At 44.8% G+C, this 27,098-nt stretch overlaps 1 protein-coding gene across 5 annotated transcripts in view; it reads right to left on the reverse strand.

Annotated features, from left to right (window-relative positions):
• UNC80 (unc-80 homolog, NALCN channel complex subunit) overlaps positions 1 to 27,098 on the reverse strand; it is a 174,424-nt gene that overhangs the window by 21,130 nt on the left and 126,196 nt on the right. For all 5 annotated transcript variants that reach the window (XM_054044841.1, XM_054044840.1, XM_054044839.1 and 2 more), the window contains exons 46-59: positions 26,344 to 26,482; positions 24,127 to 24,223; positions 22,466 to 22,636; positions 22,144 to 22,236; positions 19,831 to 19,866; positions 19,198 to 19,416; positions 14,083 to 14,283; positions 11,347 to 11,470; positions 9,373 to 9,498; positions 7,210 to 7,333; positions 6,302 to 6,508; positions 4,725 to 4,909; positions 1,896 to 2,061; positions 405 to 584 (exon numbers count right to left, since the gene is read on the reverse strand). In XM_054044841.1, the coding sequence (XP_053900816.1) occupies positions 405 to 584; positions 1,896 to 2,061; positions 4,725 to 4,909; positions 6,302 to 6,508; positions 7,210 to 7,333; positions 9,373 to 9,498; positions 11,347 to 11,470; positions 14,083 to 14,283; positions 19,198 to 19,416; positions 19,831 to 19,866; positions 22,144 to 22,236; positions 22,466 to 22,636; positions 24,127 to 24,223; positions 26,344 to 26,482 (2,068 nt within the window). The remainder of the gene's footprint in view (positions 1 to 404; positions 585 to 1,895; positions 2,062 to 4,724; positions 4,910 to 6,301; positions 6,509 to 7,209; positions 7,334 to 9,372; positions 9,499 to 11,346; positions 11,471 to 14,082; positions 14,284 to 19,197; positions 19,417 to 19,830; positions 19,867 to 22,143; positions 22,237 to 22,465; positions 22,637 to 24,126; positions 24,224 to 26,343; positions 26,483 to 27,098) is intronic.

The following is a 27,098-nucleotide window of genomic DNA, read 5'->3' on the forward strand; positions in this document are numbered from 1 at the left end:
ACTGTTTAGCTAAATGCCTTATCAGCATTGTGAGGACTGCCCGTGTCTCTTCTGCTTTATTTACGGTCTGCACCTGCACCCTACCGTTCCTCAGCCCTGTGCTCAAGAGTATGGAAGGAAGCACGTAAGGACTTGACATTAACAACTGCATAGTGTGGCGAGCACCCCTAATGCTGAACTGTGCCCACATGTGCCCTCTGTTCACACGTGTGCTGGAGAGCAACAGCCTTTTCCTCCCGGCTGTGCACAGAACAAGGGCTTGCAGCATTAAGGCCTCACCCTGTAAAGAGTTGCTGATCATTCTACTGCTCAAAACAACACCCCCTTCTGCCTGTACAGCAGAGCTGGGCCTAGGCAACAAGGAGCTGCTATTGTACTCTGATCCTGCCCCAGCAGCCACATACTTTCTTCATCCTCCTCATCCGTGCGGCTCAGAGTGTCCTGCGAAGCCTGATGGGAAGGCTCGCTGTCCTGCTCCCAGACGGTGCCGGTGCCTGTGTTGGAGCGGGACATGGTAGCGAGGCTGAGGCGGTACGCAGAGGTGGAAGTGCCCACGGTGCTGATGGAGGTCTTCCCTTGGTAGGCTGCACAGAGTGGAAAAAACAAAGCCGAGTCAGTTCCGATGCTGAAAGAAATATTGTTCCTAGTAGGGCGAGGGCGTCTTCCTCAGCCTGGATTTATGGGGAAGGCAAGAGAAGTGGGAAAGACAGAGGGCCGAATGGCCTTCTGCAGCAGCTGTGAAAGAGAACTCTCCCACTGCTTGTGCTTACTTGACACCAGATCAATACAACGGCACTAGCTTAGCTAGCCTATAAGAAACCTTTGTTACTGCAAAGATTTCTTATGTCCTCCGATTTTCTCCCTGAGCCCTACTGCCATATTCACTGCCTCTCTGTGATGTTTAGCAAGCAAGGAGGCACATTATTATGGGGCAAAACAAGTGGAGTTACTTTCTTTCTAAGAACAAAGTACTCGATATAAAGTTTCCTACAATCTGGAAGTAATGACTGCTCTCTAGTGGCAGCAAATGTACACAGCAAAGGACAAAGTTTGCAGAAGTGGCCACTTTATGAATGGTCAGGAGTTTTCCTGTTGATTTCAAGGCATAGATTTGGGCCAAAAAATGCTCAGCTGTCCTTTCACAGGGAAAAAAGAAAAGAAATATCTGCTGCTAATAAACAAGTAGCTAATCCTAAAAGAGGGGAACCAAGACTATCTAGATTTTAAAAACTATTTTCACCTCTGCAGCCTTGGTTAGAATGCACTTTGGTCAGTAGTGACTAAAAGAGGCTACCATCTGACAGCTGTGTGAAAGCATTTGAGAAGTGAGATGGTATTCTTAGTTTAGTTAGTGGAGAGGTGAAAGTAACAAGGTTGCCTTTACAACGGGTAGTAATTTGCACTTTTGTTGTCTGTCTCAGCTGATGGGGCAGTGATTGACAGGGCATGAAAACCAACCCTGTTGCCCTCAATGTGTTGTGGCACATTAACGAGGCAGCACGGGGGAGCTCTGTATGATGTACCTCGTCTTTTCATAAAGAAGGGGCTTCAGTCTCCTGGGCTGCCACACCAGCACCTTTTGCAAGCACAAAACTCACTTAAAAAAAAAAAATTACCATGCGTAAAGCACCTGCTGCTGTTGGTGTGCTGTGCACCCCAGCAGAGAGAACGAAGCTGTCAGTGCATTTCTGTTTTTTGTAAATTCCATGTATTTGTTGTAGAAGGAGGAGCTGCACATTTTTATGCATTTAAGTTTCCATACATTAAATCAATTTTCACACAGGGCTATACCATGGGCAAAATTATTGTTTCTTGCCGTACGTACCCACACAGAGGGGTAAGAAATCCTCTCTCCTCTGCGTGCGAACATCCTCCCCCTCCCAGGACAGCCTTACCTGACCCACTATGCACTGCCTCCTTCAGGATCTTGAGCTCGCTGTTGAATTCTGTGATGAGGGAGCTCTTGCACAGAGGGCGTGGTATGAAGCGCCTCTCTAGCTGGTCAGCGATATGTTGTCGGGCAGTCATCTCCTCGTGATTCTCTGCGGGTTGGGCCAGCAGCTGACAGAGAGGCACAACAACCCCTGTTAGCACAAGAACACCCCAGCATCACAGAGAAACAATGTTCTGTCCCTTTCCAACTAGCTCGTGAGTGCTCTGGCATCGCAGTCCCCTGGCTGCTTGTACACCTACAGGCTGAGGATTTTTGTCCGTGTATGTAAGAAGTTGCTACAGCAACAAGCAGAGGGATGTTATCTCGCTAGGGATGAGCTTTGTAGTTGCATGTGAAAACACAACCAAACACGCAGGTTCTCTCTCCGCTTTTTGGAATATGCATCTCTGACTCAATGTATATTGCAACCAGTCACTGTTGCTATTAATATATTAGTAGGTAAGAATCAGGGCTTCCTTGTGCTAAGCAATACATTTACACACAATAAGAGACAGTCCCTGCCCCAAAGAGCTTAAATCATAGAAAGGTGGGGCTGGAAGGGACCTCGAAAGGTCATCGAGTCAAGACCCCTTTGCTGTGGCAGGACCAAGTAGACCAACCCGGACAGGTGTTTGTCCAACTTGTTTTTAGAGGCTTCCAACGATGGGGACTCCAGCTATACATGTCAGCGTAAGTAGTAGCAGCCTGGGCACACCAACTGCCAGTCCATTATCAAGAGCTGTGTTGGCTCATGGCTCAAAGCCAATACAGCGTGGGAAGGCACTTCCCATCAGATAAAGTCAGTGCAAGGTTCTCCCCCCGACCCAACCAACAACCCCGTTTAAAAAAAATATTCTCTTGATACATCCTGCTACCCATCCCAGATCCTGTTCGTTAGATCCACACCACCCCCTAGTGGCCTGGTTTCTCAGGGCTTGTGTTCATTGCCGAGTTAGTCTGGGCTCTTACTTACTTAGCTGGGCGTTGCTCCTAACCCAGCTCCCATCCACACTCAAAAACCTTTGACCTGAGGTTGGTGCTTTCAATCCAGGTTAACTGGCCCATCCTGGGCTATAGTGCTAAACCCTGATTCTGCTTTCACTCAGGTGGGTAACCCACTCACTTTTTGCAGTGAGCACGCAGGCTAACCCACTTGAGTGCCAACAGTCATCCTGCACCTTCCCATAATTTCTCCATCGTGTGCCAAAACGGACAGACAAGTTCTCCCACAATCCACTGGGAGAGAATCACTGCAGCACAAAGAACCATGGGCTGTCCCCCAGAAATCCCAGTGACACACCAGGGTGAGTGCAGCACCAGTGACCACACAGCAATGTGGGTGGTGCCATGCAGCTTGGCTGCTCACACCTGGGCTAGGCTATGTCAGGTGCTGATCATCTGGGCTAACTCTGCAGTGAAGACGTACTCTTATTGGTTGGGCCAGAGAACTAACCCTGTCATCAGGGTATCTGGGAATTGCAGCTCACTCCTTCACCGATCTCCAGTGTGTGCCCGATACGGACCTCGACAGTTACTGCTAAGAGCCAGGGGAAAGAGTGGGGCAACTGTAAGGCCTCTAGCCTGTCCCCCTGAACACTTTTAAAATGTTTCTCATTCTGTCACTGGGCCATCCAGGAATTAGACAGGCCTTTGAGTTGGTGGCAGAAGGTCCCTCATGCAAGATTAATTCATGAGGGGATAGCTGGTTTATGAGATCTCTCTACCAATCCCAGGCTTCACCATATTATTTGGCAAGCCAGGGTTTATGGGGGACTAGCATTTGGATTTTTCCATACACAGATCCGACACCTGTAACCACTAATCTGAAATGAATACAAACATTAGCCCCAAAGCTGAGCCAATTTATATAAAGTCGCCTCAATAGTGGCCACTTGTGACCTCCTTTCTAAGGCTCTGATCCCAGGAGTTGACCAAGTTCCTGCAATTACCTTTGAAGTCAGGGGATGCTCAGTGCCTTGTGGGATAAGGCCTTAACAATGCAAGGTAAAATGCCCAGTGTGTAAGGATTCCCCTGTTAGCACCTTGAGTGCTGGCCCATGAGAAATCTTCCTGGCTTGTGGAATGCTGGAGGCTTCCTTTACTCTGCCTATATGTCTGCCAGAGAGAGCCACCACCCAGCCGGACGGTGAAGGTTGAGCTGATGGATAATTTACATTTACTCTAATATCCATTATTACATTATCAGGGGGAGGGATAGCTCAGTGGTTTGAGCATTGGCCTGCTAAACCCAGGGTTATGAGCTCAATCCTTAAGGGGGCCATTTAGGGATCTGAGGCAAAAATCTGTCTGGGGATTGGTCCTGCTTTGAGCAGGGGGTTGGACTAGATGACCTCCTGAGGTCCCTTCTAACCCTGATATTCTATTCTATCATCATTAACCTATCCAAGTTCCAAGAGAATTTCAGGAGATGGTGATGAGTCCCATTCTGCACCAGTGTGGCGTTGTGGATCCGCTGCATTAGAATTCCCATCATTATAACTTACTCTTTGAGTTGCCCCTAAAAATCCACCGTGATGGATGCTCCTTAGCTGCAAGAGGGTCTGTACACAGGTCTACTAGAGAACCAAAATCTCGGAAATGCCTCCAGCCATCCTTCCGAGACAAAGCACAGGAGTCAGGGGTCATTTCCTATGCAAAAATACTCTTCTCCCCAAGACTGCGGTCGCCCCCAAAGCCCATGTCACATTCTCCTGGCAAGGCAGTGTGGGGTGTCTTGCCTAAAAATATTATCTAATGAAGCAGCAGAGACCAGGAAGAAAGCCAGTGTTACCTTGCACTGAATGAAGGGCCGCAGAAGCACAAAGATAGGGATCCGGGTGCGAACAATAAAATCCAGGAAGTCCCAGAGGGCCAGCCCTCCCACCTTGCGCAGGGCCATCTCTTTGACTTGCAGGCTCAGCCAGTACCACTGGCTGCCAAGCTGACGCTCAAAGCACACGAGGATCACCTTCAGGGCTGCAGGGGAACAAACGCCAGCACGTGTAAAGCACTGCAGAGCCAGAGCCATTAGCTCCAGCCTTTAACAGCTGGAGTATTTGCAGCGAGCAGTGCAGTGTACACACACACCTAGGCCAGTTTCTTTACCATCAGCTGCTAACTCCTGCTGGGGAGTAGGGCAGTCTTGGGGTTAGCGCACAGGACCTGACAACAGGAAGCACAAGTTCTGTTCCCAGCTCTGCCAGCAAGTTACTGGAAGATTTTCCTTCTGTACAGCTATGTTCCTTTAATTTCTCCATGAGGTACCACCCAGTCCAAAGTTCCCGGACCGCACTAAAGAATTCTTTCCCTTTCCTGGGGATTTACTTCTTTCAAAACCAGTCCAGCATGGGGATAGGTTCCATTCTCTGATCAACGACAATGGAGAGAAATCAAGGCTCTGCAACCCCCCAGAGGGAATGGCCATGTAACTGCTGTTGGGAGGTTGTTAATGGGGCTATGAAGAGAGACCTTGCAGTACTGCAGCTGCCAGAGCCATACACCAAAGGTTATTTTGGATCCAAGAAGCCAAGTATCAGAATCCATTAGCACAACCCATTGAAAAGGTAATTTACGAATGAACAAGGTTTAGGCTGGAAATGAGGCTGCTTATTAAAGGCTAGATTGTGACATGGGGGTATATCCCCAAGTGGGGCAGTAAGAACGGCCCTTACCCTCCCACTCGGGATACAAAGACCTTGGGCCCAGCACAGAAGAATAAGCAGGGCTATTTGTCTCTTTGCTCCTTCCCCAGCAAAAGATGGTTGGGGAAGTGGATGCAGATTTGACTCCACCTCCTCTGCAAGTTTGCCCAGACTAGCTGACCAGTGTGTGAGTGCTAGCGTAGGTCAGCAGCCAATTACCCCTCCCAAGAGCAAATGGAGCAGGAGAGGATCTATCAATCAGTGAAGTATCTCTAACAAGACCATGCCTGCCAGAGCTATTCCTGGCTTGGTGCAGCATGTGCAACACTCAATGCTCATGGCAGTGGCTAAAGCAGCTGTAAATGGCTCAGCGTATGCCTTCACTGTAGCCGGGGGTATAACTGCCACCTCGAGGAGCCATAACACACTAAAAATAGCGCACAACTGCAGTGGCCCAAGCGTGGGACAGGCCAGCGGCCACAAGTAAGGATCTAGGGTCTTGGATGGGATCACCGCCCCTCCTGCTGCATGCACTGCCATGGCTACACTTCTGTTTTTGGGGCGGGTGTGTCTACTCCAGCTGGAAATGACACCTTCTGGCGGCAGGGCAGACATAACTTCCAGTCAGCTTGTGCCTGTGAGGATTTTCTCTGCCTTCCCAGGGGTTTCCTAAACACTCCCTTTTATTTTTCTCTCTTTTGATGGGTGAGGGGAAGCTCTCACTCACCCAAGTAAGCCGCTTGGCTGGTGGACTCTGCGAGCCCTTCCCTGCGCAGGTCCTTCCCAGCATCCCCTGGGGTGGAGCAGTGCGCCGGGGAGCTCTCCATCATGAAGTTCTTGCTGCGGGAAGTGCTGATGATCCGAGGTGGCAGAAGGATGTTAATAACAGTCTGGAGCAACAAAAGGACTTCAGGCTGCTCCAGCCAGGGACTGTCTGAGATCCATCAAAGGGGGTGGCAGGCAAGGGAAAGAAAGAAAACAGATGAGGCCAGATCCTCTCAAAGCCATGCAAAAGCCTCAGCCTCATTTTCAGTTCCCAGCAGTGACGTAATCAGAACATCCCTCAAACCAAGCCCATCCCAACCTTGTTATGTTGCTTCTCCTGTGAGCAAAGGCAAAGTTATTCTATCTCCAAAATGCACGCTTGTCTGGCATCACAGAACCCTATGAGCATAATGACTCAACCTCTTCTCTTCCCCTCACTCTTTGCTTTCACGCCTGTATTTGAGGTAGGCGCGTAAAAGTGACCACAATCTACAGAAGAAGACGGAGTGAGAGCATGATTTGGACCAGACAACTGGCAAGGAACCGGGTGAACAGCAACCAACAGTGGCAAATTCCTGTCCTCGTAGCTCTGTATCTTACAATATGGTGAATTTTGACTTGTTCAGAACTCTGTCATTGTTCTGATTTCAAAAGGAGGTGCGCATCTGTTAAAGAGTGAGTTTGAGAACCACTGATCTGTGACACAGCTGAAACAAAAAGGAGAAACAACAGCTCCCATTGTAGCTCATTTCCATCACCCCAATGAGCTCTAACAACACGGAGAAAAAACCAAATAAGAAGCAACAGTAGGAAAGGCAAATATTTGTTGTCTGGGAGGGGGGAACTCTTTTTGTTAAATAATCATCAGACCTTTGCTTCCAGATCCTACTGTGAGCACAAACGGAATCAGTAGGTTTAAAAGCATTCCTTCTCTTCTCTCCTGATTGGTGAATGGGGAGATCACATGGCTTAAGGGAAAATCTTCTTTCAAAGCCTGCGCAGTAATAATAAGAAAGGATTAAATGATTTCATCAGAAGGTTAGAAATATTAACCACTGTGGAGAATGATGATTCCCATAGGCTTTGTTTACATAGCACAACACAGGTGATGGACTGATAAAATTACAAGCTCTGAGGAGCCCTGAATAGGAGTAGAGCATCTAAATGTCACCTGTTTTTAACATAATCAAGTGATAAAGGGCATTCTGATCTCAAGTACACCATTATAAATCCAGACCAATCTATTCGGAGTCAATTTGTTGTTATTCCAAATCGACGGTGGTACAAATGAGATCAGAATCCAGACTGAATTACCTGGAAAAAAAAGAGCAGAGGGAATTATACCAATGACAAAAACAGCATCTCCCCATTTTCTGAATGTGGAGGTTACTCCGGGATCCACCCTCACTTCCCAGCCTCTTCACTTTGCTTCACTGACCCATAAAACCCTGATGTTATGGTGGCCTCCCTTCCTGAAAATAAGTAAAACCCACACTTGGATCTTGACAGTTATTCAAGTCTGAATGAAATGCCCCCTCAGCCTAAACAGGTTCGTGTCCAAGGCAGAAGAAGTTTAGTGGTGGTGGAAGAAACTAATTTGGGCAAACCGCTGAAGGTTCAAAGCTTGGATAGAGCATCCAAATTTTTAGATACTTAAGTGTGAATTGAAACTGAACCTCAGAACCGCTTGAGTCTGCAAAACTGGGGTGGAAATCCCAAGAGAAGAATCTTGTGGGATTTCCAGCACTTCCACTTCAGATCCTGCTGGGAATACTGGAGGTATTATGAAATTTCTAGTTTTGATCCCTTCTGAAACCCAGGTAAAACATGTGAAAATGGAAAAAAACCCAAAACACATATGCAGAGATCCCAGAATGATTAAAAAAAAGATTAATTTGGAGTTAGGTTCTAAACAGGGGTAAAGATTTGAGAGAAGGTACGGGTGGCTCTTATATTTTTAAGAACCAATCATCCAGCCTACAATGTCTCTGCACCGATCCATGCCAATGTTCACCTTATGGATGCCATCTCCGGTTCCACTGTAAACGGGACTGTGTTGTGCTTTGATGCCTTGGCTCTATACCCCTCTTTCCCATAACACTCCCCATACTCTGAAAAACCTGTCCAAGCGCTCAACTGGATGGTGGACGTGCCACTCATTGGTTAATTATAAACAGAAATGTCTGTTCCGCAGGTGCACTAGTCCACGGGCACAATAGTCCCGAATGAGGTCATTGTATCTTCTGACTGGCTGAAATACAGATTAGGGTCAGGAAACATGCACCTTCATTCTGTCCCTGTGTAGCTCTCTATTCCCTTTGTTTTCATGCCAACACGGAGGTATAACGCATATGGAAGCAGACAAAGTCCAAGTGCACATGGAATAGCTGCCTGCAAATGTATTTTAAAAACTTATTTATGTCCAAAATAGTAAACAAATGGCATCGATCTGAAAAGGAATATACTGATGAAATTCCTCCCAACGGGATCACCGTGTGTTCACTATTCTGGACAATCAAGGATGATATTTGATAAGCAGTTTAAAAGCCAACCATTGGTGTCCATTTGGACTTTTTTCTCTCCTATGTATTGTTTGCACAAACAGCGCCAGTTTGGTACTAGCTCGTTGGGCCCAAATCCCATTCTCAGTTACGCAAATGACACCCCATTGGGTTTGGTGGGGCTGCGTGGGAGTGACCTAGGATAGGATTGTTCACAAAAGGTAATAGAAGACTTTCTGCTTGGTTCCTAGATCCTGAGAGGAATCATAAAGTATGGAGCTTGATTCCCAGCTGGTGTAATTCAGCATAGCTCCACTGACATCAGTGGTGTCACGCCAGTTGACACCAGTTGAGGATCTGGCTGCTTATTAAGATCTGAGCTCTGTTCTGGTGCTACAAACCTTGACCTACAAGGGAGAGATGACATTTTGTTCCACAGTTTTTGCCCAGCTGTTGCAGAAAAAAGAGCACCTATGAGTTGGTGTCTCAACCATAAGCTAAACGGGCCTGATACCAGGCAGGGCAGGCACACCTGTATCTGCAATGCTACAAGCCGGACAACAGCTGTGCTGAAGGGCAGAGGTGGTGAGAGATAAGGGCTGAGATGAAGAAGGGGTAATCCATCAGCAACACTGGAGGGTCCTACTACTCCCATCACCTGCAATACAAACAGAGCACATCACCAGCACTGACTACTGCAATTCCACCCATGCCATACCCTCCAACATTTGTGAAAGAGAAACAGGTACACTTCAGCCGGTGCGAGACTGGGGTGCTCGGGGAGCAGGAGTGCCCCTGAATGCCTTGCGGCAGCTGGGGCCACAAAGGAGAAGGGATGGTTCTAGCAGGGAAAGGGTGGAGAGGGTAGGGAACCTCTACAGGGGAAGCCAGAGGGGGTGGACAGAGTGCACAGGGAAACCGGTACATTTCATGAATGTACCCAGTACCAGCCCTGAGTAACCAGCACTGGACTGGTAGAATAGGTAGAGTTGGAGGGTATGCCATGTAGCTACTGTATTCCATGGAAAAATGTAATACAAGCAGGAAGTTTGCAATTAACTTGTAATCCTTTCCCTTCCCTTGCTGATCTCTTGGAAGAATAATGTCCTGAGGCTGATCCAGTATTAGCCAGATCCAGGCCAAGTTTTGTACAATGTTCAGACTCTCCGCAAGCACAATGTATTATTGGGGACTCTGTTTTGTAAAATTAACAGAACTAACCTCTGAATCCAAATGACAAATTTAGGCTAAAATTCAGAGGTGAAAACCCCCTATTCTTTTCATTTAAAGATTTTCCCCATGTTCCTGGATACCATTTGAGGGCGAAGGGGGGGGGGCGGTTTGCTGCTATTGGTGCAACACTGAACAGTGTAAAGGCTCAAATTTTAAAAGCTGGCCCCAGACAAAAGGTCTCCAAATCGCCATTGAGCAAACACGGCTGCCACCACAACAAAGGAGCCACTAGAACTCCGGCCATTACTGGGGCTCCCCACCGCACACCCACCTCCCCCTTGCGCTGTATGTAAACGCTATGTGGATCCTGAATGAAGATAAAGCTGCGGACGAATGCCAACGTGGCCAAGCTAGAAATGTGCTTTTATTTTGTTTTTAAGCTCTTCGGCACAATCATCAACTTCATCAGTTTTTCCAAAGCATAAAAAAAAAAAAGGCCACACATTTTCATTCTAGAACTCAAAGTCAAATATTTTTAACCCAAATGAAACTAAAAGTGCTACCATATCCATTTCCCCCAATATTGGTATTTCTTCCAACTCAGACTGAAACATCCCCCGCTGGTGTAAACAGTCATAGCTCCATTGACTTGATACGTCCTAGGTATCATGATCTTAGAAGCAATATTACATGTAATTATTGCTTATCACTATCAAATGGTCAGACAGGCTCCAAGAGTTCTGTGCATACCATTTTTCTAGTCATGAAAACCACAAGAGCTGTCTGTGCTCAAGCATAAAACACACCAACATTATTGTGTATTGATTAAGGATGAGAACTGAACATTGTACGACAAAAGCCTGCACTAGATCAAACCAGGGACATTACAAATGGCAGAGTGAATCCACTCATGTAACCCTCTAACTAGCCACTCAATGCCCTTTTACAGAGCAGTAAAAAGTTTCCTTCCCGGCTATAAACTGAAACTGCCCCTAGCCCCACCCGCCCATTGCTACCAGGTGTGTGCAGTCTCCACCACCCCACTCTCCAACTTGCAGCCCTCAACTCTCAGCGCAACATGCAGAGCTGGATTTTCAAAGTGGTGTGTGGGAAGTAACACAAATAAATCACTTGACCCTGGGGATTGGTCCCTGTATCTTCCCAGGCACCACTTTAAAAATGCACCTCACTATCTCTAGCGTCACCTGGGAAGTCTGCTTGCACAGGTGGATAGATGACAGGAAAAGAGATCAACTTTAACCTTCAGTCCAGAAAAGTCAACAGCAGAATGAAGCTTAGCAAAGGTTTATAATATTGCCACTTGGCTACTCACCAGATTGACACAGACATTGATCAGTGACCTAAGGTGAGGCAGGAAGGATATGATTGGCTGCCTCTGAAGTGTCAAACAAACCCCTTCAATCAAATTGCTGGCAGGCTCCCACTCAACCTGTCGCCTGGAATACAACAGTAGGTGCCGTTAGCTGGTTGGCTCCCCCACCAGACACTCCGAAACAAGGTGACTGATACACGGTGACTCCAACAAGGAACGTTTAAGACAGCAATGACATCCATGATGGCAACAAGGTGCATTCCAGGGGTAAGAGTTTTACCCACGTTGTTCAGAGAGCACAGAACACATTGGGAGTTAGAGATGAGACTGGGAAGGTAGCAGAGGCATTCCTGCCCCGCTGGATTAATGACACAAAAACCGTCACAACAAAAACAGAGAGAGAGAGAGAGAGGATGAATGAATTCGGATTCCCTAACTTTTCCCCTTTGCAAGCGAGCCTGCAGGTGCAACCTGGGACATCCACGAGACAGCCAGCTCAGATGAAGTTGTCTGATGACCGCTGCTTGTTTTACATTTAGGAAAGCAGTGCTGCCACGGCTGAGGCAGTCCTAGTGACGGACATAGTCATTCCACTTGGGCTTGTGAAATCCCTGTTGATTTCATGTAGACTTCACCACAAAACCTCCAGTGAAACAAACTCCAGCACTTAGGAATAGCTCCTCCCCCACTATCGCACAGTCTAGTCTGCTACATTGTGGGGACTCCCACTTAGCCTGAGCCCAGGGCACAGACGGACGCAGCACTACAGACTTCACCTTCTGCATTCCCCCACGGCAGGACAGGTAGGTTACTGCCTCCCAGAACCAATAACCTGCCCTGACTACATCCCCTAACAATTGCTTTTTCCTTTATAGTGATTTTAGAGTCTGTAAAAGGAGCCAGATTGAGAGCCCTGGAGACAAAAGATCTCTTTTACCAGTTACAACACAGGCAGCATCAATGTGCTTCCCAGGCCCCCAATCCTCAGGGGCTGTCTCTTTGGATGGGAGCACACCTCCCAAGTCTGTGCAGCATGGTGGGTAATCTGGATGCTGGGGGCAAGGATGAGGCAGACACTGCATTACTAGAGGATGTGGTACTGTATCAAATTTCCAGTCAGATTCCATGATAGGCTCCCTCGCCCAGGGAGTACCAGCTATGCAGTATGTAAGCCAGATACTGCACCACAGATATATACCTGGGCACAGGTAGGTCAATCCCTGTCAGGATTTCCCCAAACAGGAACGCCCACAAATAGCGAACCTGTGCTGCGACGCTTATACCATCCAGATCAGACTCCCATTTTTGAGCTGGACATCTATGGTAAGCAGTTCAAAACCTACAGATGGGTCCAGTGAGTCCCAGTGGGTCAAATGGCCTGCTTCTCTAAGCAGCAGCACTGAGCTGGACCAGTGCTTGCAGCCCCCCACACCATTTAATAGGTTGATTGGCCAAACTATGTGAGAGCTGGTGGGTGCATTTGGGTCAGCTAGTAGAAGGAAGGCGAGTGACCCAGCAGCAGCTCCTGTGCCCATGCCTGTCAGAAGGAGCGATTCTAGTCAGGTGGCTTTCTGGAGGTGCAGGTGGAGTTACTGGGAGGCTATGACAGGGATTCCAGCTGCTCAGCAACCTGTGAACAGGTTACAGAGAGAGGGGGGCTTTTGGGAATTTGTTTTAAAAACCCTGGGCTGCTTTTCTGGACCCAAGATGAAGAAGGGATGGTAAAAAAGACAGCAAGATAATGGCAAAAAACAGCACTGGCAAGATGAGGCAGCATTAAAAGTGGGCCCCAATTCCCTACAAGGGCAGGTTTTTTTAAAAAAGGTTTCTTTTAATGAAGGGGAATGCAATGGGAAGGCGGGAGAAGAGGGGAAGGGAGAAAGATCATATCTCCCCATCTCGCTTGGTGCCTACGGCACCTCCCATGATCAGAATTTCAGACGTTCTGTGGTGGGATGGATGGTATTTAAGAGAGAGGAGTTCCTTCTCCATACCCTTCCATCCTAGGCCTCTCAGCTAACATTGCTAACAAGGTCACCAATTCAAGGAAATGGTCATGGTGTTTGTCCAGAAGGGACCGGACCGAGACCACCAACGCCTTCGACACAGGCCACCAAAAGGCCATCGGATGGGGATTTTTATGCTACTAACCTGGACTGGAGTCACATCAGTGAGGTCGAAAGGCCCCATGTTCAATTATCATTCCCTGGAGCCTCCCACATTGCTTCTTGTGATGCTGCTTTCACAATTCACCAGCTAGATGAGATTGCTACACTCATGTCTTCTATTGCCAGGGTGCATCTGAACAGTACTACAGTCCCAGACTATTGTTATCATTTGTACAGAGCCTTATAGGATTGATATAGTAATCAGAGACTTTAAAAATACTCTTCCCATAATTTAACTTTATGTCTTTTAAAACAGCAAACATAAAAGACACAGAGAGATAATGAGAATCTTTATAGCCTGAAGACTTATTTTGGGAGAAAGGGAAAGTGTTAGATTTCCATTTCTTATGGTCACCCTCAGTAAAATATGCATTTCCTCTATTGCTGCCCGGAAGCCGGCACCAAGAAAAATGGCGACATACATATACACCAACAGGAGAAATGCGTCTTTGTTTTGTTTTGCTGTAAAAGTCAGTGCAGCATGACACTGTCAATAAAATGACATACCCTTACTTCAAGGCTTGCAACATCAGAAACGGACCCAAAGGTTTCCGTTACACCTGCTCACCTCAAAGTAGGCATCTTGTGAATTTTATTGAACATACGATCCAATCGCTTTAAGATGAGGATAAGGGCAGGTCTCACGGCCTCGGCTGTCCAGTCGGTGATGGGCAGCATCTCCATGATGTAGCGCCGGAGCCCGCGGCTTTCCATCGTCTGGGTGTCATAAGGTGCCAGCTTCAGAAGGGAATGTGCAATTTCTGCCAACCTAAAATTATGGCTTGTTAAGAGGGAAATCTGATACTCTGCAACGTGAGCTTCTCCACACAGAGCCATGCCAACCGCCTGGTGGAGGTATCACCAATCTCTTTTAACAGAAGGATATTTGAGGTAAGAGCACTGCAATTTAAACTCTTAGGTCAAATGATCACACATTCCTGGCCCCTTAAGAAGCTTCTTGTGGAACCAATATTTATGCATGTTCGTGTGTGGTATATAAGGAATACATCATCATGTGTATGTTTATGTGGATAGTGGATTGGTAAATTGCACCAAAAGGAACATAAAGAAAAGCTAGTTCATGTTATTAAAAATGGCATCATAGTATCTGTGTTCAGTGGATAATAATATATAATATGGGCAATCCTATTGAAGGGTCTCTGCTAGCATGCTGCAATCACCTGTAATGTGTCAGTGAAGCTGGAGTGGTTTGTCTTTTTGTAATGTTACCAGATCAATATAGTGGGATGACTGTGTGTATTTTTGTGCAATTTAGATGCACTTAACTTAATATGGTTCACAGATCGATGTAATCTGTGTTGTTTAGGATTATTTCTCCCAGCATGCTTCATTTTGCTTCTCCCACTAGCTTCATTTATTACTTTTTTGGCTCTTTCTGACTCTCCCAGATAGCAATGCTTATGGGGTTTTTAGCATCCCCCATCGGCGCCCATGGCAGCATTTACCTCATGCTTGGAATATGAAAAGCAGTTAAACATACTTGAAGACTTGCTCTAATTTTTTTTGATGTGCTGAAACTGACACATTACCACAAAATGTTTCAATGCTGACAAAACTAAATTGTCCAAAAGAAAACTATTCTGTTGAAAACTGCTCAGCTAGCTCTAGTAACAGCCTTGGAAAGGTGGGTCTTGGGGACCAGTACTGTGTATTGGAAGAGTATTTCCTCTTAGCTCTACTCAGCAGGCCACCAAGGGAAAGATGGGGGAAAGGCTTAGGAAAAAGTCTGAAGAAAAAACAGCCATAAAACATGCACAAAATATTGTTTGAGGAGAAAGAAATTATAACCTGAGGCTTCAGGTGCTTTTCCAGCTCTGTCTCAGGCTGAAATTAATGTGGTATGCAATGGCTGAAGGATACTAAAGGAGAGATACAGCTCCTAGCATGAGGCCATAACCCAGATAGTGCAGGGAATGCACTGTTTGAAATCTTGTTGATATGTAGTGCTGTGAGGCTGTGCCAAAATGCCACAGCTCCTTAACTCTGTGAGATCCACCTTCTCGGAGCACTGTCATTCCTGAATGAATTTAATTTATGGTAACAGATAAACAGCTCAGCACTATTCTATATATTTTCTGTATAGGTAGGGGTTACTTTATGGTCATTTATAATATATTTAACAATGTGGTAATAGGGAATTGAGAAAGCCACATGATCTTCTTTTAGCTGCACATTAACAAAAATCTTTTTTTTCCCAGTCATATATTGTTTTGGCAAAGGTGATCAGGAGTTTAGATCTACACAGAGAATCCTAAGGGCTATCAGCTTTTGTGGCTGAGTTTCTTACTTTGGATTCAACAATGGAATCTGAAAAAAATCCAAACACATTCCCTTTGCTGTTTAGACACCCTAAGCTTGGATCTGATTTTAATTCAAATTGCTTAGGCAAAATAGTCACCCACTGTATCTTGTTATGTGTGACTATGATCAGTTTTATCTGACAGCTTTAAATTCCAAAGACAGTCTATAGCGTACAAGAGAATTTTTTAAAAATCTCTTTGTAGTTGTGATTTGTTCTTTGAATCTGAGACTGGATTTTCCCATCCCTTCCTCAGAAAAAGTCCACTAAAGCTCCAGGGGCCCTCACAGCTCTCAAAGGGGAACCCTCAAAATTTCCACTATAAATTCTTTGGAGAAAGACGACTCACCTTTTGATTTCATGCTAACTATGGATGAGACCATATTTGTTTCAATCGAAGCAAGTCAGTTATTTCTAGCACTGAAACTGAACCAGCAATTTTCTGGAGCAGTAGAGGAGTCACATTACTTATAGCTAACTTACACTGTGACTTCATTGATTCAGACCCTCAGCTCCATTATGATAACTTCTGATCTCTTAAGGACTTTCACCTTGGAAAACAGGCAGAAATGTCCATGAGCAGCTTTACCACCTACTCCCCTACTTCCTGATTCATTATAATCTTTCAACAAAATTCACTGATGACACTATTGAGTCATCTGATGAACGATACATAGATGGGCTTAGTTCAGTGACTCCAACACATACAAACTCATGAAAATAAAGTTTCCATATCAGTATAAAACAGAAAATAGTTCCAGCCCGTGCAAATTGAGATCCCCTTATACTCTGTGCAATGACAAAAGAAGGATCTCAATGTAATATGGAAGATCCACACCCCTCACTTAATGTTATGCTATGAGCTAAATCCTTGCATTGGATGTACATTCCTGAGGCTCACTGAAGTCAATAAGAAATATTTGGAGAATTTGTACTGCAACAAAATGGGGCAGTACAAATAATTATTCCTTCCTATTTTTGATATTCTCTACCATTTACTTTCCAGAGGAAAATATATTACAATGATCTACACACTGCCAGACCACACACGTCCACCTGTATTTAAATCAGTTTATGTTCCAGCCATGCACCACACACAAGAATTTCATGCATCTACTATAATAAGGAAGTCCTGTGTTGAAGAGTTAACCACTAACCACTAAATACGACTCTCTTTACTGTATGTAAAAAGGCATTCTGTTTCGATCATACATGAAAAATGGAGGTGAAATTACAGGAATTTACTAAACAAAATCTAAATTAATATTACACAAAAATATGTTTCCTGTGGAGCTGATTTTCATCCAAAGACCTCTACCTATGAAAGAAGCTGTCCGACAAATTCTTTGGGCTAGGTTCTGCACTCCACTACAGCTCCTTTGAATTTCTCCAGTGGTGCAAATTACCCATAAAAACCACAGATCAGCCTTCTGAGGATCTCCTTTGTGTAAGGGGAATCTCTGGGTGGCACAGAGCTGGCCTGGTGGGTCTACACCATCCCCTATACCCCAGCCTCCAGCGTAAGGGTGAAAGGGTATCTGATTGGGGCCTGGATATAACTGGCTGCCAGAATGGCCCTTTGGGGCTGTGGGCAGCCTGATATAATTCAGAGCTGTCAAAGGGATGCTCTACTTTACTCTGGAGATCAAGCCAGCCACAGGAATGGGGGAGCAGAAGATTGGTTTAAAACCATCTTTGCTCCTTCCCAGTGAATCTGGCCTATCAGTGCTTAGTTGCCTTTAGTTCAAGGAACAATCCTGAAGCTTCCAATGATATCCTCTAAAAGCATTCATATACCCACAAGTTATGGTGAGAGCTACATTAAAACTGCCCCATATTAGTCCTGGTTTTCATTGTATAACAGGATACAGTACACACAATTACATAAGAACACAAGAACGACCACACTGGGTCAGACCAAAGTTCCATCTAGCCCAGTATCCTGTCGTCCGACAGTGGCCAATGCCAGGTGCCCCAGAGGGAATGAACAGAACAGGTAATCAAGTGATCCATACCCTGTTGTCCATTCCCAGCTTCTTGAAAACAGAGGCTAGGGACACCATCCCTGCCCATCCTGGCTAATAGCCATTGATGGACCTATCCTCCATGAACTTATTTAGTTCTTTTTTGAACCCTGTTATAGATTGGCCTTCACAATATCCTCTGGCAAGGAGTTCCACAGGTTGACTGTGTGTTGTGTGAAAAAATACTTCCTTTTGTTTGTTTTAAACCTGCTACCTATTAATTTCATTTGGTGACCCTTAATTCTTGTGTTATGAGAAGTAGTTAGTAACACTTCCTTATTTACTTTCTCCACACCAGTCATGATTTTATAGACCTCGATCATATCTCCCCTTAGTCGTCTCTTTTCCAAGCTGAAAAGTCCCAGTCTTATTAACCTCTCCTCATATGGCAGCCGTTCCATACCCCTAATCATTTTTGTTGCCCTTTTCTGAACCTTTTCCAATTCAAATATGTATTTTTTGAGCTGGGGTGACCAAATCTGCACGCAGTATTCAAGATGGGGCGTACCATGGATTTATATAGGGGCAATATGATATTTTACTACCAGGGATCACTCAGAAAATACCTATGCCATCAGAAAACACCCGCAGCGCAGGTAGAACCAACAATACCCAATAGGATGTCATTTCACCTGCAGGTGATTTTTTGTTATTATATCAAATATTATACATGCCCCACCCATGTGGAAAAATAATGATCAAGAAAGCACATGCATGTTTTAGTGACTCTCGAGACCACTGCCAACTTCAGCAAAATACTTGACAGTGTGAACTGCTACCACTGGTTGTGAGTGTATGAAATCTCCAGGGAATGCAAAGGGAATCAGACACAATCTAGGGAACACCGAATACAGTTTCTGCAAGACTCTGCCAGCGTGATAAGAGTAACTGTTAAACAAGGAAGGAGATTGGGCTTCTTAGAACAAAAAAAAAAAAAAAAGAAAATGATTACTTTTGGTTTTATGAAAAATTAGAGTCAGGGAATGAAAATGGCAAATCCCTGAGATATACCCACTTCCCTATATGTCTGTGTTCAGAATGCTCCTCCCTCTGCATTCATAACTATAGCACACACTTTCCACTCCTTAGGGACTAGAACTTGCTGTCTTACCCCATCCCCTCCTCCTCATGTTTCATCTCCCTTTTCGTGGAACTCAAGCAAGTTGACAGATATCCTGATTGGAAGCCTACTGGAATAGCCTGTTCCCAAGGCTGAGCGATGTAGATTGTTCAGTCAGACTTGCCCTTGGAATTGAATACAGCATCCTGTATACAGAGCGTGCATTTCTTCACTGTTATACAGACAAGCACACATAGATTTGTACAGCGAGTGGAGTACCTCATGTGAGACTTAACATCCAGCAGCTCCAGGGAAGTCACCCTGGGCTCTCCAGCCAGGTTCTGCAATATCTTCAGCCTAGGGCCACAGTGCTTATAGAACTCAGTGCAGATATTCAGTAGGGACTCCCTGGGCCTCCTGAACTCCTCCCTAGCAATTCGCTCGTCCAGCTCCTCCCGGGGGAGACCCTGGCCTTCCTCCAGCAAGTGAAGGTTTTCCCTGGGGATTAAAAAAAGTGAGGGTGTATGATGTATAGCTGGAAGGTGACACAAACATCTTGGTAAATGAGGAGATTGTAATGAACCCCTCCTCCATAACAGGTAGGGCTGTACTTCGGTAGGTAATCACTGCTCTGCAAAAGCCACTTCCCCTGCGATGGAAAAGGAAGACAAAGCAGCTGGCATTTGTAGTAAGGAGAGAGAGAGAGAGGGAGAGAGAGAGAGAGCGAGCAAGAGCGTTTGTTACCTCCAGGACCCTCCTGAGAATTAGCTTTGTTTAAATGAAATACCTTCTGCTGGTTTCCCCTGAAACAGCATCCCTTGTCTCAATTACTGTAAGTGGAACCCGATGAACTAGGAATCCATCTAGGAGGAGTTCATCACAAGATGCCATGGAAAAGGGGTCTTACTGTACCTGATAAAGTGCAGTTTGGCTCCTTGATCCGGGTACCTGGGAAGTTGAAAATGCAGACACTGTGATTCTAAATAGGAATTCAGGAACATCAAAATTGCCATATTGGTTCAGATCCTCTGTCTCACAGTGTCCAGTATCAGATACTTCAGAGGAAGGTGCAAGAAACCCCACTCTGTATGCAGATGAGAGCTAGGCTGCTCCCCAGAAAAATCTCATCCTAACCCATAATAATTAGAGATTGGTTTAAACCCTCTTCTTCATCTCATTTGGAGGGTAAATTATCCCAGTCTTTTCAATCTATCTTCATATGAGGGCTGTTCCATTCCCCTAATCATTCTCATTGCCTGCCTCTGACCTTCTCTGGTTCTGTCATAGCCTTTTGACATATGGTGACCAGAACTACAAACAGTATTCCAGGTGAGGCATATCCTTGTTTTATATAATGGCATTATCATATTTCCCGTATTTGTCTACCTCCTAACATTTTATTTTGTGAGAACAGATCTCAACTAATGGAGAAACTCTTCAAACGTGAGTTGGGTTTTTGTTTTTTTGTTGTTGTTTTTTGCTTTAGACTCCCAGGAAGAATAGCTTGGAAGCTGGAACAGTGATCAAGTCTTGTATCACTAGACTCCTGCTGTCGCTACTGAGTTTCTGTTACGAGGAGAACACCACAGAGAAAACAAATTTGAAACATGGAGCTTTAGAAAAAAATATTTTGAATTGCTTTTAGAATACGGAAAATTCTCTATCAGAAAAGTCTGGAGATTTGAGCCAAGAAGATTTTCCAACCACACAATATCAGAGTCTCTAGACAGGAAATTTAACAACCTGTCAGGACACAGTTTTACTGTAATTTAAGTCCAATTTTTGTAGACCAATAAAATGAGCATTGGCTAAGATTTTTACTACCTTTGTATCCTACTGCAATCAGTGGATGGGTGCCCCAATCCCATGAATTAATGCACTGATTCCAGTGACTGGACTAGATTTGTGCCCTAAACATGTACATGTTGTCACTGTGGCATGGTGGAGTAGTAGGGAGAACTGGGGTTGTAGACTAGCTAGTTCAATGTGGGGAGAAGAGATAGGGACCTATCTAGATTGTCTTCAGAAAATGGTTCTCTTTATTTATATCCAGCCATGGGGCTAGTCTGGATCATCTACTGTACATACAAACACAACAACTGCCATCTAAACCACACAGATACCACAAGGGAAATAAAATTCAGAACAGAAACTTTTGCTACAAAAACACTGGCTTCTACCGCTTGCACTAAAGGAGCATTTTCCTTAGCTGTTGGTAATACCCGGACTTCTAACCTCTTTGTAGGCTAGCAACATGACAACATAGAATCTGATCACAGAAACGTGTAACTTATCCAACAGAGGGCAGTGCTGCCTACGTTAGCCAGCCCCGCACTCCACACAGATTCATAAAATCCAATTATCTGTAACAGGCTTTTGTGCCTCTTACTGGCACCTTCTCTGCAATATAATATCTGGCGGTTTTGTGCTCACAGCTGCCTAATGTGAACTGCCTTGCCACGAGTGATAGAGCAGTGTAATGGGTTTCTGGCCGACATCTCCACTAGGTTTTAGTTAAACAACCCTTCAGACTTTCCTTTCCTTATTTCCTTCCTGTTGTTTTCAAACAAAGTAGGGAAAAAACAACACATAAATATCTGCTCTCTCCTGCATTCTATGCCATTCTCTCCCTTGCTGTCTCTGCCCAGTGGCAAAGGGAACCAGATAAAGGCAACTGCAAGAAGATGATCATAAATGAAAAGCAGCAAGTAAACTAGTGAAAAGGCAAATCCCCATTCATTTCAATTGGGAATGCAGTACAGAGCTCTACCACGGGGTGACACTGTTTGTAGTAACAAGGAAGGAAGGAATGCACACATTTGTGGCTGTTATTGAAATGGGAGCTGTCCAACTGTCAGTTTGGCACTGGACTCAGACAGAAGCAAAACAAGGGAAATTTTAAATCTGGTTAATAAAATCTCTAGTCGGCCAAGGGGAACAAAGGAGAATTAATCTAGAGTAAGTTTCTCCCTGTTTGGTATCCCATTCTCTGGTTCAGTCACATTGTCCTAAAATGAGACTCCAGGATTGGGGTGTTGCTTACTTCATGGTTCATTTTGGGGTTTTGTTTTTTCTTCAGGCCTTGTCATCCTTAGTGACTGATTGCTCCCTCCCACACATAGTGCCTTCAGAACCGTTCCCAGAACACAGGACGGACTCTGCACTTCAAAACTCCAACTGAGGCTAGTGGGAGCAATGGATTGAAAAGAAAACCGCTGGAGTTACCTAGTATTCACCCCAGCTGACATGGTATGGTTCGCTGTTGTGGCTCCTTTATGGCCTTGGTCACACCTGCTCATTTGAGGGGCAGTCATGGGCCTGTACAGAAAAAAATCAATAGCATATTGAAGACAATCTCTCAGAACCAGATTGGCTCTTCAGCCATGACCTGGTAAAACACAGTGCTAATTTTACCAGAGATGAGCGCGGTCATTATACACTAGCATGCTATGTATGCATCACAGCTTCACCATACATAGCTCCCTGGACCCATGTTATCCAGCGAGTTACAAACTGCAGTCTGTAGTCTGACTGCCACAGGAGTTACCTGGTGAGAACTTCCACGCTATACAAGAGGGCCTGCAGGGAAGTGGCAAGAGCAGCAGTAGCAGCAATCTCCTCGCGAGCAGCTTGCACCGTCTCCACTTGTGAGGTCTGCCTCTTCAGTTTCTGCAGGTAACAGGGAACCAGTGCTTCCAGGACCATCAGCATCTGGAGGCTGGAACAATAGAAACCACTCAACCTAGCTAAAGAGGAGTGTGCTGCAGAGTGAAATTCACTTCCGGCAGAGGTTTGAGAGTCCAAAGGTAACCCAAGGGGCACTGGATCTCACCTCAGGCTGTGATTTCACGATATCTCACTAGCTAAACAGGGCTGGGCCTGAGAAGTACTTGGATGGGAGATCCTGCTGAAGGAAATCCAGGTGGTGCAGGAAATGAATATAATACAATTACTCAGCACCTTTAGTCTGAGGATCTCATAGCCATTTACAAAGGTGGTTGAGTTATGCCTGTTCAAATATAGGTCCAGAGATGCCATGCAATTGTGTAATGCCCTAATTTGTATATCTGGTTCATATGCATTCTTTCATTCCAACACATTCATTTTCCCTCCCAAAGATTCCTTTTCTCTCAGGTTCCCCTCCATACCTGCCTCCCTCTGTTTCCACAATTCTCCTCCCCTCTGTGTTTGTCTGCCTCTTCTCTCTGGCTCTCTGCTCCTTCCCTCACGTTCCCCCTCCATGTGCTCCAAGACCACAGAGATCCTAAACCAGACAGTGGTCCCCAACTTTCCCATGGCTATAGACCAATGGTTACAGTGACTGCCTTTCTAGTGCTGCTCTGTCCATCACGCTGCCCGGGGCTCTAGCCATATGGCTGTTGGCAGCTTGGGAGCTGTGCTCTATGAAAGGCGCCTATGGATTGAGAACTCCTCGGGGTCTCTATGATTTAGCATCCCAAAGCAGACATCCAGGACCCTAACCACAAAACATCTTCCCCATACAGATGCCCTCCTTAACCAATGAAAGTGGTCAGACAGCAGCAGATGCTCGAGGGCTTGGGTGTGTTCCAGGCGCCCAGGATGACTGAACACAGCTGAGTTTCCTATCATCATGCCTATGTTACTGATGGTAAAGCGAGGCATAGAAAGGCTAGGTGACCTGCCCAAGATCACACATCATGTCGGTGGCAGTCAGGGACAACCCAGGTCTCCTGACTCCCACTCCCAAATCATTTCTGTACCAATGCCCCAGCAAGGTGTTAGGGGAGGGACAGTGCTTGCTGCTGGAGGTGCTTTCTTTCAAATGAGATACAAAAACAAGGTCATGCCTGCTTGTATTTATTAAAGTTTTCTTGCAAGAATAGGGCTATAATGAATTAACAGCCAGTTTTAATCTGGGTAATTGCCAGAGCTGTGCTGATTACACACAGGTTTTATTTAAATTCCAAAACTTTTTACTAGCAAACATTACAAATACAGCACCTTTCACCAACTCTAAACTCACCTGTATTTTTTTTAAAGCGGAAGAAGATTGTGAACAGACAACACCTTCTTCTAAAACCCCAAAAGCAGCCATGCTTGGAATCCTCTTGCATAATCTTTACCTCCTCCACTTTTACTGAACTGTATTTTATCCCTCATGCGCCAAGCTATTCTTTTCCCTTTCCAAGCATGCATAAACTAAGACAGAAACCAAAGAGATGTTACCTTCTAAATGATTCAGGAGCATATGCCACCACAGTTACACACAGCTTGATGGCTTCACTGATAGAAAAGGTCAGATCCTCATTCCCATAGCAGAAATCTGAGGGGATGAGAATAACATAGGAAGTACTTAAGAAAATTGTATAAATGGAAATGGAGGCAGGTGGAATTCACTCAAACGGCGAGCATAAGGCCTACACACCACTTAGACCCTATTTTGAATTTCACCCACTTTCAACATACTCTGAGTTGCACATGAAAATAAAGGTTGAATGACAAGTTTTGTTTCTCAGCTAATTGCCATTTTACTAAAAATTGACATCAAATGTGACACTGACTGCGTGGGATTTGTTTCACCCCCTGAACTTTTATTTAGGTGCCTACATATGGATTTGCGGCCAACATTTTCAAAAGCAGCTAGCAATTGTAGATAATTTTTTTCAAAAGCACTTAAGTCCCATTTTCAAAAGTGACTCAAGCACTTAGGAGCTTGAATCTCATTGAAAGCCAATGACTTAGACTCCTAAGTGTTCAAGTCACTTTTGAAAATGGGACTTAGGTGCTTTTGAAAATGTTATCATTCAGTGATTCAATTTTTAGGTTCCCAACGTGAGATACTGCAAAGAGTCCAGATTTTCACAATGTGGATGCTCAGCACTTTCTGAAATTCTCTTAGAATGTCCCAAGTTGGACACCCAAAAATAGAGGCAACCAAAATTACTGGTCACTATTGAGTATTTGGGCCTTATGGGTCAGCATTTTCAAGAATTCAACTTTCATTAAGGCACCTATATGAAGGCCAGATTTTCACAAGTGCTCAAGTACCCTGGGACTCCCTTTATGGCACTTATGGGCAGATTTTCAAACAAGTTCAGCACACAATGCCCCCTTCTGAAAATCTGACCACTCATTTAGGTTTCTGAGCTCTTTTGAAAATCAAATTCCAGTTGTGGGTGTTGAGCAACTGAAAATCTAGTCAGAGGTGTCTGAATTGGGCAACTAAGTTTGAATTTTTTGCCTTATATTCTCACTTTAAACAATAAATCTGATTTTCAAAGGCTCCTAAGGGAATAAGGTGCCCAACTCCCTTAGGCACCTTTGAAAATCCAGCCAAGGAGAATTAAAGAGCTTTTCTGGTCTAAATTTCTTTTAAAACTTAGGTTTCAGAGTAGCAGCCATGTTAGTCTGTATCCGCAAAAAGAACAGGAGTCCTTGTGGCACCGTAGAGACTAACACATTTATTAGAGCATAAGCTTTCGTGGGCTACAGCCGAAGAAGTGAGCTGTAGCCCACGAAAGCTTATGCTCTAATAAATTTGTTAGTCTCTAAGGTGCCACAAGTACTCCTGTTCTTTTTAAAACTTAATGAGTTGAGAGATGCTGTATTGTGCAATTTGCTCCTGAAAAAGCAAGACCATATCAGCACCCCTTAATTATTTCATATGATAATTAGTGGTACTGCTGTACAATAGTGCAAAATCCCAGAACATAACCAACCTTTCCTGTAAATCCGAGAGGGCTTCATGGTTCCTTGAAACCCTGGAATACTGGAATACCAGTAATGAACAGCTTGTGTATAAGGTGAATCTAACAGCCTGGAAATAGCTGAAAGGTCCATACAGTAGCAGCAGACATTGTTTCTCCACAAACAGCAAAGCAGCTGCATTGCTAAATGTAGCATCCCATTGCTTCTACTGCTGAAGGAAGGGAGGATCCTTCATGTTTCTGAATAGCCCCAAGTATTGTCTTTAGAGATGGGCCAGACCCAAAACCCCCGAGCAGAAGACCAGAGAATTGCTGATTGGTGTCCATCACTTGCCAGTCATAGTCCATCCTGGGGATCTGATGCCTTTGTTTCTTGCCAGCATGGAGCAGAGTAGGGGGCTGCATTGATTTTGTCTGCATGATGCAGCCTATTTGGGATCTTTGTTCTTCACTCCCCATTGAGAAAATTCAAAATGCCAGTGGCTGGTCTCAAACTTGCTCTCTCAGCACAACAGAAAATGTTTTTCAATTAAATAAATAACCCTTTATGGAAATACCTAATGGACGATTGGGATAAACCTAACCCTCACAGTTGGGTAAAATGTAAGAAGCTGGTACTGCTGCACTCAAAAACAAAAAGCCTAAAGCAAATGTTACTGGGTCAACATATTAGATACTAAATAAATAATCATGTCTCTTGAATACAGGGGATAACAAAAGGAAGATTTGCTATTACCTAATGATTTGAGAGGCTTTTCTGCTTTCACCAGCTCTAGGATGTCCAAAATGTCAGGTGTATCTCCCTCTAGGGACTGCAGCAGATCAAACAGGCACTGAGCTGACACTCCTTTGCTGGGTCCATTGTTTGTAGCATCCTGTTTAAATGACACCCATTTATTATTGATTTTTTTATTATTTTATTTGCATCCCATGTGTCTTCATTTGCAGACAGAAACAGTTCAGTTTTAATCACGAGTTCATAGAGTTTACAAGTTTAGTTCAGGAGAGTAATCATATAAAACAATATGTGCGCTGTTTGACTCTGCAAACAAAGGCCAGAGCAGTAGCGTGGTCTGGAAATTGTATAGCTTTACTTCCAAAGGGTTCATTCAAGTGCTGTCCTCTGAAGTAACGGCACTGTATCACAGATACTCAAGGTCCCTAACTCCCTCTGGACCTTTATATTCACAATCAATCACAGAATCATAGGATTGGAAGGGACTTTGATGAGTTATCTAGTCCACTCTCATATACCGAGGTAGGACTAAGTATTATCTAGACCATCTCTGACAGGTGTTTGTCTAACCTGTTATTAAAAAACCTCCAATGACAGAGATTCCACAACCGCCGTAGGTGACTTGTTCCAGTACTTAACTGCCCTTACAGTTAGGAAGTTTTTCATAATGTCTAACCTAAATCTCCCTTGCTGTAATTTAAGCTCATTGTTTCTTTTTCAACATAAGATTATAGAAGTGATGGTCACACTTTATA

This window comes from Malaclemys terrapin, chromosome 11, assembly GCF_027887155.1.
Source record: "Malaclemys terrapin pileata isolate rMalTer1 chromosome 11, rMalTer1.hap1, whole genome shotgun sequence".
NCBI lineage: Eukaryota > Metazoa > Chordata > Testudines > Emydidae > Malaclemys > Malaclemys terrapin.